Consider the following 9732-nt stretch of genomic DNA (forward strand, 5'->3'; position numbering starts at 1 on the left):
TTGGCTCTCATTAACAGGGACGGAGGCCTCGACTGCTTTGTGAGAAAGTAAGAACACTTTTTTTAAAGAGGTATTACACGTGCCACTTACTGGGCAAGTTGTCATTCAGAATTGCACAAGTGTCTCACGTCAATAAAATATCAATCGAAGCTTTCTTTCTACTTCTGTTTGACAGTTTTTCCCAGATGCTTGTAGACTACCCTTTAGAGGTTCTACTGGGATGTGCTCTGCTGCTCCTTGCATGTTCGCTGGCTGGCCTCTTCATTGGACCGCTGCCGGATTTCTCAGAGCCTCTGCTGGTGAGTCTGTTTGAGAATTCAGTCTCAAGATTGTTTTTGTCGTACAAAAAGACGAGCGGCGAATGCATCATTTTAAACTTTTGGCTTTGTGACCCAAACGCTTGCGTCAAGTTCAAAGAGAGTCTCGAGAACATCCAAATGCTGGAATCATGGTTTCACATGAAGAATGCATAGAAATACAGGGAGTCCTCAAGTTATGAACAAGTTCCGTCCCTACGTTGCAACGTAACACGAATTTCCATATACCGTATTTTTCAGACTATGAGTCGCACTTAGAGGAAGCAGAGTCTGGGGACTCCGAGGTGGGCTCTCGGATCTCTGGGGTTGAAGTCACTGAGGTGGTTGGACAGCTCCTCGGTGGCAAGGCCCCGGGGGTCGATGAAATCCGCCCGGAATTCCTGAAGGCTCTGGATGTTGTGGGGCTGTCGTGGCTGACACGCCTTTACAATATTGTGTGGAAATCGGGGACAGTGCCTCTGGAATGGCTGACTGGAGGGTGTGTTCCAATTATAGAAGGATCACACTCCTCAGCCTCCCGGGTAGTCTATTCAGGGGTGATGGAGAGGAGGGTCCATCGGGAAGTCGAATCTCGGATTCAGGAGGAGCAGTGTGGTTTTCGTCCTGGCCGTGGAACAGTGGACCAGCTCTACACCCTCGGCAGGGTACCCGAGAGTGTATAGGAGTTTGCCCAACCAGTCTACAGTACATGTGTTTTGTGGATCTGGAGAAGGCCTTCGACCGTGTTCCTCGGGGAGTCCTGTGGGGGGGTGCTCCGGGAGTTTGGGGTACCGAGCCCCTTGGTAAGGGCTGTTCGGTCCCTGGACAACCGGTGTCAGAGTTTGGTCCGCATTGCCAGTAAGTCGAATTCGTTACCAGTGAGTTTTGGACTCTGCCAAGGCTGCCCTTTGTCACCGATTCTATTCATAATTTTTATGGACGGAATTTCTAGACACAGCCAAAGCGTAGAGGGTGTCCGGTTTGGTGACCTCAGCATTGCATCTCTGCTTTTTGCAGATGATATGGTGCTGTTGGCTTCATCAAGCCATGACTTCCTACACTCACTGGAGTGGTTCGCAGTCGAGTGTGAAGCGGTTGGGGTGAAGATTAGCACCTCCAAATCCTCAGTCGGAAAAGGGTGGAGTGCCCCAAGCGGAGGAGTTCAAGAATCTTGGATCTTGTTCACGAGTGAGGGTAGGAGGGAGCGGGAGATCGATAGGTGGATCGGTGGAGCGTCTGCAGTGATGTGGCCTCTGAACCGTCCGTGGTGGTAAAGAAGGAGCTGAGCCGAAAGAAAACCCTAACCCTTGATTTACGTTCCTAACCTCACCTATGGTCACGAGCTGCGAAAGAGCAAGACCTCGGATACAAGCGGCCGAAATGAGTTTCCTCCGCAGGGTGTCTGGGCTCCCCCTTAGAGATAGGGTGAGAAGCTCGGTCATCCGGGAGAGACTCTGCGTCGAGCCGCTACTCCTCCGTCGAGAGTAGCCAGCTTAGGTGGCTGGAAAGACTGTCTCTCGGCTGGCCTGGGAATGCCTTAGGATCCTACCGGAGGAGCTGGTTGAAGTGGCTGGGGAGAGGAAGTCTGGGCTTCCCTTTTAAAGCTGCTGCCCATGCGACCCGACCCCGGAGCAAGCGGAAGATGATGGATGGATGGATACATTTGCCTAATTTGCCTAACAAAAGTCCGCTAGCTTAAATGCTACGAATGCTAACGTATGCATAATCCTCATAGCAAATCGCTCGCATGTAACTCCACAAACTGTAGCTGTGAACTTAATTACAAATGCATACACAAGTATATATTAGCTGAAACAACTTACAGCCTTATGTGGGCCAAACCAGAGCGCAGCTATCCCTTATCCCGTCAGATGTCCGAGTGTGCTTCTCAGTCACATAAGGCGACAGTCCAGCCAGACCCAACGCTGTCACCAGAGGGCAGTGTATCCTGCCTTATTAAACAAAATACAATAGTTTTGGACTTTTTGGATAGTTATTTCGGAGTACTTAAAGGGTTTATTTTGATTCACGCGGAAATTCGGTTTACGTCGCCAGCATAGGAACGGAACCAAGGGCGGTCGCAGGGCGCCGCGACTTATTTTGTCTACAGAAACGTACAAATACTGATACAATTGTGCACACACACGCTCACACCCCCCCCCTTCCAGTCCGCCACCGCCTTTTTCTTTCTATCACTGACCCCTCCCCCCCTTTATCCAGCCATGACTGGTAGTTTTCCTTTTTTTCGTACAAAAAATCCCTGCACGTGACCTGTGCGTCATGTCTTACCCATGCTTTGTTGTATGGGGCAAATACTAATTATTTAGTCAACCACTAATTGTGCAAGTTCTCCCACTTGAAAATGTTAGAGAGGCCTGTAATTGTCAACATGGGTAAACCTCAACCATGAGACAGAATGTGGAAAAAAAAAAACAGAAAATCACATTGTTTGATTTTTAAAGAATTTATTTGCAAATCATGGTGCAAAATATGTAATTAGTCGATACCAAAAGTTCATCTCAATACTTTTTTATGTACCCTATGTTGGCAGTAACGGAGGCCAAACGTTTTCTTTAACTCCTCACAAGCTTTTCACACTCTTGCTGGTATTTTGGCCCATTCCTCCATGCAGATCTCTTCTAGAGCAGTGATGATTTGGGGCTGTTGTTGGACAACACTGACTGGGCAACTCCCTTCACAGATTTTCTATGGGGTTGAGGTCTGGAGACTGTCTCGGCAACTCCAGGACCTTGAAATGCTTCTTACGAAGCCACTCCTTTGTTGCCCTGGCTGTGTGTTTGGGATCATTGTCATGCTGAAAGACCCAGCCACATTTTCAATGCCCTTGCTGTACATGGCCCCATTCATTCTTTCTTTTACACAGATCAGTCGTCCTGGTCCCTTTGCAGAAAAACAGCCCCAAAGCATGATGTTTCCACCTCCATGCTTCACAGTGGGTATGGTGTTCTTCGGATGCAATTCAGTATTCTTTCTCCTCCAAACAAGAGAACCTGTGTTTCTCCCAAAAGATTCTATTTTGGTTTCATCTGACCATAACACATTCTCCCAGTCCTCTTCTGGATCATCCAAATGCTGTCTAGCGAACCGCACACGGACCTGGACGTGTACTTTCTTCAGCAAGGGAACACGTCGGGCAGTGCAGGATTTGAGTCCCTGGCAGTGCATTGTGTTACTGATAGTAGTCTTTGTTACGGTGGTCCCAGCTCTCTGAAGGTCATTCACTAGGTCCCCCCGCGTGGTTCTGGGATTTTTGCTCACAGTTCTTATCATTTTGACGACAAGGGGTGAGATCTTGCATGGAGCCCCAGATCGAGGGAGATTATCAGTGGTCTTGTATGTCTTCCATTTTCTAATAATTGCTCCAAAAGTTGATTTCTGTACACCAAGCATTTTACCTATTGCAGATTTAGTCTTCCGAGCCTGTTGCAGGTCTACAATTTTGTCTCTGGTGTCCTTCGACAGCTCTTTGGTCTTGGCCATAGTGGAGTTTGGAGTGTGACTGACCGATATTGTGGACAGGTGTCTTTTATACCGATGAGTTAAAACAGGTGCCATTAATGCAGGTAATGAGTGGTGCCTCGTTAGACCTTGTTAGAAGAAGTTAGACCTCTTTGACAGCCAGAAATCTTGCTTGTTTGTAGGTGACCAAATACTTATTTTCCACTGTGATTTTGAAATAAATTCTTTAAAAATCAAACATTGTGATTTTCTGTTTTTTTCTTCCACATTCTGTCTCTCATGGTTGAGGTTTACCCATGTTGACAATTACAGGCCTCTCTAATCTTTTCAAGTAAGAGAACTTGCACAATTGGTGGTTGATTAAATACTTATTTGCCCCACTGCATGTGTGTCTACTTGTAACTTGGTCTGTAATTTCTGAAGAAGAGAGAGAAGTGGCGCCGTGGAACAAAGTAAGCAGCGGCCCGATGCTCACTCAACGAACGGAATTTCGTTGCATCTGTTGTCATCTTGTGAGATCTGGTGTCAATGACAAATAAATCTCTGAATCTGAAATTGAAAACACAAAAATCCAAGCATTTTCAAGGATTTGAAGGACCCGTACAAACCCTGTGGGGACTAATGGCTGACGAGGCACGGGTGTCGTGAAGTCAAAACGTCTTAGGTCGAGGACATTGTGACTCGAGGACTTCCTGTAGCTCAATTAACGATGGCCGTCAATGGCAGCCAATGTGTTACTGTGTCCTAGAGTTGAACTGCCACAAGCATGTCTGGAAAATGAAACGCCTCTTTGTGCCCATCTCTTTGAAATTGAAATATGATCCTTCCTAACCACCTCGGGGTGATTGTTCATTACTTTTTCCTTAATGACTTTAGTCTCGTCTGAATTGTCTCCATCATCTTTCATAATGCTGCACTAAATTAGATCAAATTATAGTCTGTTAGTATCTTGATGAGTATAATTAATGAAGCACGGTATTCTCGCAGGACACTAATTATTGGCAAAATGAAATGTCCGGCGCTAAGAGTCAATTAAGGACAATCCATATACAGTGGGGCAAATAAGTATTTAGTCAACCACTAATTGTGTAAGTTCTCCCACTTGAAAATATTAGAGAGGCCTGTAATTGTCAACATGGGTAAACCTCAACCATGAGAGACAATGTGGGAAAAAAAACAGAAAATCACATTGTTTGAAGAATTTATTTGCAAATCATGGTGGAAAATAAGTATTTGGTCTATACCAAAAGTTCATCTCAATAATTTGTTATGTACCCTTTGTTGACAATAATGGAGGCCAAACGTTTTCTGTAACTCTTCACAAGCTTTTCACACACTGTTGCTGGTATTTTGGCCCATTCCTCCATGCAGATCGTACGAACCCTGTGGGGGACTAATGGCTGACGAAGACAACCCCCCCCCCCCCACACACACACACACACATTCTGTCTCTCATGGTTGAGGTTTACCCATGTTGACAATTACAGGCCTAATTTTCAAGTGGGAGAACTTGCACAATTAGTGGTTGACTAAATACCTATTTGCCCCACTATATAATTTAAGCTTCATCTTTTTGATTGGATTTTTGCTCTTGCGCATGTGTTTCTCCAGGGCTTCGAGCCACGAGGGACAAACATCGGAGTTCGCCAGTCCAGTTTGTCAAAACTGCAAGAAAACACTGGCCCGGGAAAACCATTGTCGCTTTTGCCACAGCAGCTCAGTAAAAGGTCAGGAGAGTTTGGCGGAAGCTACGCTTTCAAGACTGCAATCTCTGCCCCACACAAACATTTCCAACATGATTAAAACGAAACAAGCCACTAGCATTGTTGATTGCATAACCTCATTTCAAAGCAATTGTTTTTAGATTGTAAACTAGAAAACAAAAGGACAGATGGTCTTTTTCTGATTTTCAGCAGTGGAAGGGGACTACACAACAACTCTGGACTTCGATTTAAGAGGATGCTAGCCAGAGGCTTGACCTCGGAGTCATTCCTCTGTGACGCTCCCGGTGAGTTCCTCTTGATCAGAACATTTCTAAAAGGAAGGCCATTTGAACAACTATGTGGAAAAGTAACATTCTATAATTTTTTTTCTTAAAGATTTAAACAGAGTGATTAGGCAGCATCTCAACTGGTTGAACTTGCAATCAAGATATGAAATTAATTTGTTCCGTAATGGCTTTCATACAGTGGTATGAAAAAGTATCTGAACCTTTTGGAACATCTCACATTTCTGCATAAAATCACCATCAAATGTGATCTGATCTTTGTCAAAATCACACAGATGGAAAAACTGTCTGCTTTAACTAAAACCACCCGAACATTTATAGGTTTTCATATTTTAATGAGGTTAGTATGCAAATCATGACAGACGGGGGGAAAATAAGTGAACCATCACATTTAATATTTTGTGGCCCACCCTTTGGCAGCAATAACTTCAACCAGACGCTTCCTGTAGCTGCAGATCAGTCTAGCACATCAATCGGGACTAATCTTGGCCCATTTTTCTCTACAAAACTGCTGTAGTTCAGTCAGATTCCTGGGACGTCTTGCATGAATCGCTGTCTTTAGGTCATGCCACAGCATCACAATGGGGTTCAAGTCTGGACTTTGACTTGGCTACTTCAGAACATGTATATTGTTCTTCTGAAACCATTGTGAAGTTGATTTCCTTCTGTGTTTTGGATCATTGTCTTGTTGCAGCATCCATCCTCTTTTAGCTTCAACTGTCTGACAGACAGCCTTAGGTTTTCCTGCAAAACATCCTGATAAACTTTTGAATTCATTCCTTTAATGACTGCAGGTTGTCCAGGTCCTGAGGCAGAAAAACATCCCCAAATCATGCTACCTCCATCATGCTTCACTGTGGGGATGAGGTGTTGATGTTGGTGAACTGTTCCGTTGTTCCTCCACACATGACATTGGGTGTTATTCCTGAACAATTCAACTTTGGTTTCATCAGTCCACAAAATATTTTGCAACAACTTCTGTGGAGTGTCCAAGTGCCTTTTTGCAAACATTAAATGAACGACAATGTTTTTTTTTTTTTTTTAGTAAACAGTGGCTTCCTCGGTGGAGTCCTCCAATGAACACCATTCTCGGCCATAGTTTTATATATAGTTGATGTGTGTGTAGCCGGTGTGTCAGGGCCGCGCGTTCCGCTCCCACCTCTGACCAGGCCGGGACGCGAACACGTGCGCCACGACGCTTCCACTCGGCAGGCAAGGAAGGTGACTACTGTGCCAATAAAGCTCGAGCCGACGGCACAGCCGCCAGCGTCCTTACATGTAGGAATCGGCAGGGAGGTTTCCACGCTCCACAACGGACCTGCGTGTACCCATTACACTCATCCCCCGAAACCTTCGCTGCCGATCCGGGTCACGGCACCAATGTAACCGGTGTGTCAGCGCCACCCGCGTTCCGCTCCCACCTCTGACCAGGCCGGGACGCGAATCCGCGCGCCACGACGCGCTCCACGTCAACAGTGCAGGGACGCTAACCACTGCGCCAATAAAGCTCGAGCCAGTGACGCAGCTGCTAGCGTCCTTACATGAAGGAATCGGCAGGGAGGTTTCCACGCTCTACAACGGACCTGCGTGTACCCGTTACATGTGCACAGAGATAGTGGACTGTGCCAGTGAACTCTTGGCGTCATTTTTGGTGGACGGCCACTCTTTGGGAGAGAAGCAACAGTGCCAACCTCTCTCCATTTGTAGACAACTTCTTTGACAGTCGATTGATGAACACGTGGACTTTTAGAGATGGTTTAGTAACCTTTCCCAGCTTTATACAAATCAACAATCAATGATCGCAGATCTTCGGACAGCTCTTTTGACAGAACCATGATGCACATCAGACAATGCTTCTCAGCAAGACAGTTCTTACCAGGTGTGTTTCTATAGTGGACAGGGCAGCTTTAAACACCTCATCAGTGATTGGGCACACACCTCACTTAAATTGTTTGGTAAAAATTGGTTTCAATTGCTCTTTAAGTCTCCTTAAGCAGAGTGTTCACTTATTTTCCCCCCTTCTGTCATTGTTTGCATGCTATGCTCATTAAAATATGAAAACCTATAAATGTTTGGGTGCTTTTAGTTAAAGCAGACACTGTATTTTCATCTGTGTGATTTTGACAAAGATCAGATCACATTTGGCAGTGATTTTATAAAGGATCAGACACTTTTTCATACCACAGTATGGGACAGAAATGAAATAAATTTAAACCATCTAGTGTGCACCAGAAAAAAATCTGGTAAACATTAGCATTATAGAGTATGTTAGCTAGCGGACATTTTCTATGTGAGCTAGCAAATTGTTCTTTTGTGAGATTATTTATTTATTGTTTGATATCATTTAAAGCCAAACTCAGGTGCGCCAGTGGTTTTGGCAGGCTAAAAATGATAACAAGCCTCAAATGATATTTAAAAAAAAAAAAAAAAAAAAAAAAAAAAAAGTATCTATGTCCAACAAAACAAAAATTGGCTAACTTGCATCACAAAAGTCCAGTGGCTTAAATGCTAAGATGGTTTGAATTTATTTTATTTCTGTTGCTTTAGGGCTTCCGAATTCATGATTTTTTTCTAAGATCAAGTAAAACACCACATTAAATTTTCGGTCATGTCCTTTCTTTGTCTTTATTCATAATACTTTGTAGCCCCCTTGTGGTGCTGAAGTGTAACTAGTTTGTTAGGCTCGTTCAACAGATGTTATCACATGACTACCTGAGCTCCTTGCAAACACGGAGTGCAATAGTCATGCTTGCCTCTCCTCTAGAATTGCAATTATATCATATTGGCAACACTGAGCTCATGTGGTTTCACGATTGTTTCATTTCAAAGGTTAAAAAGGTTTCAAGTACTTTACTGAATTATAATAGGTTTGGAGCCAATGGTTTGTTACACAATCCCTGATTTACAGAAATAATACAAATGCATAAGGAAAAGAATGATTCACATGTAGCCATATTTTATCGCAAGTCCATCTGTCTCTGCCTCGCAGGCCAGCGTTTGGCGCAGCTGGTGTTCCGCTCAGAAAGCTCAGCCAGTCTGTGGAGCCTGAAAGCCATCCACGCCATGTGCGAGATGGAACAATCCAGGGTATGATCTGATCTATACTTGCGTCTCTATTTCACATTTTGTCTTTACACATCAAATTTCTCCTCAATCATAATCCAATTTTGACAAGCCATGTTGAAATACTCAGAAACATTGGCTCAAATGAATTAGATAATTATTTGTGTACGGTTTTGAAAAACATCTCCCTTGTTTGTCTCAGATACGCTCCCAGGCTCTGTTCCAGGACGTGTGCCAGCAGCATGTGAGAGGCGAGGCCAAGTCGGCATCCAGAAGCGGCTGCTGTCCCAGCTGGTCTCTGGGAAATTACTTGGCCGCCCTCACTAATGCCTCCAGTTGCGCCGGCCTAACCTCACAACAGGTAGCGGACATATACCTGCCAACAAACGGGATCCAAAAGGTCCTTTTGCAGCTAATCTTTAAGGCTGCAGATATCGAATATTTTAGTAATCGAGTGTTCTATTGAAAATTCCATTGATTAATCAAGTAATTGGATAAAACTTTTTTTTTTTCGGTAAAGAGCGATTTTAAATATATTGTACATGAGAAAACAAGACATGTCACCTAATATTGAACCATTTTTAAATTATCAATGTCTTTTAGAGGTACATTGTTGAAAACAGCCAAGAATTACATCACAGATATGACTAGAACCCCCCCCCCCCAACAAATTCGATGCTTTCACTCAAAAAACTTATCAAAAATAATCTTATTTCTTTAAAAATGTCATTCCGCTTTTTGCTGCCTAAACTCGCGAAGTAAAATTCCACGATGTGCTGCTTTTGGATGCGATTTCCATTCAAATGGAAACAAGGGGAGTGAAGTGAGTGGTCAAGGTGGAATTATTATTTTTAGTGAATAAATGTGCACAAGTGGAAGCTTCTC

The 9732-nt window shown here is 44.2% G+C and overlaps 1 protein-coding gene across 5 annotated transcripts in view; it reads left to right on the forward strand.

Annotated features, from left to right (window-relative positions):
• disp2 (dispatched RND transporter family member 2) overlaps nucleotides 1–9732 on the forward strand; it is a 40624-nt gene that overhangs the window by 26312 nt on the left and 4580 nt on the right. For 2 of the 5 annotated variants that reach the window (XR_009067137.1, XM_057859303.1), the window contains 6 exons: nucleotides 18–70; nucleotides 176–299; nucleotides 5388–5503; nucleotides 5690–5784; nucleotides 8774–8871; nucleotides 9050–9208. Coding sequence is in view for 4 of the 5 variants with exons in the window: in XM_057859303.1 (XP_057715286.1) it covers nucleotides 18–70; nucleotides 176–299; nucleotides 5388–5503; nucleotides 5690–5784; nucleotides 8774–8871; nucleotides 9050–9208 (645 nt within the window). In the remaining variant the exon portion in view is untranslated. The remainder of the gene's footprint in view (nucleotides 1–17; nucleotides 71–175; nucleotides 300–5387; nucleotides 5504–5689; nucleotides 5785–8773; nucleotides 8872–9049; nucleotides 9209–9732) is intronic. The other 3 variants (XM_057859305.1, XM_057859307.1, XM_057859306.1) reach the window with 2 other exon arrangements.

This window comes from Corythoichthys intestinalis, chromosome 15 (genome assembly GCF_030265065.1).
Source record: "Corythoichthys intestinalis isolate RoL2023-P3 chromosome 15, ASM3026506v1, whole genome shotgun sequence".
Taxonomy (NCBI): domain Eukaryota; kingdom Metazoa; phylum Chordata; class Actinopteri; order Syngnathiformes; family Syngnathidae; genus Corythoichthys; species Corythoichthys intestinalis.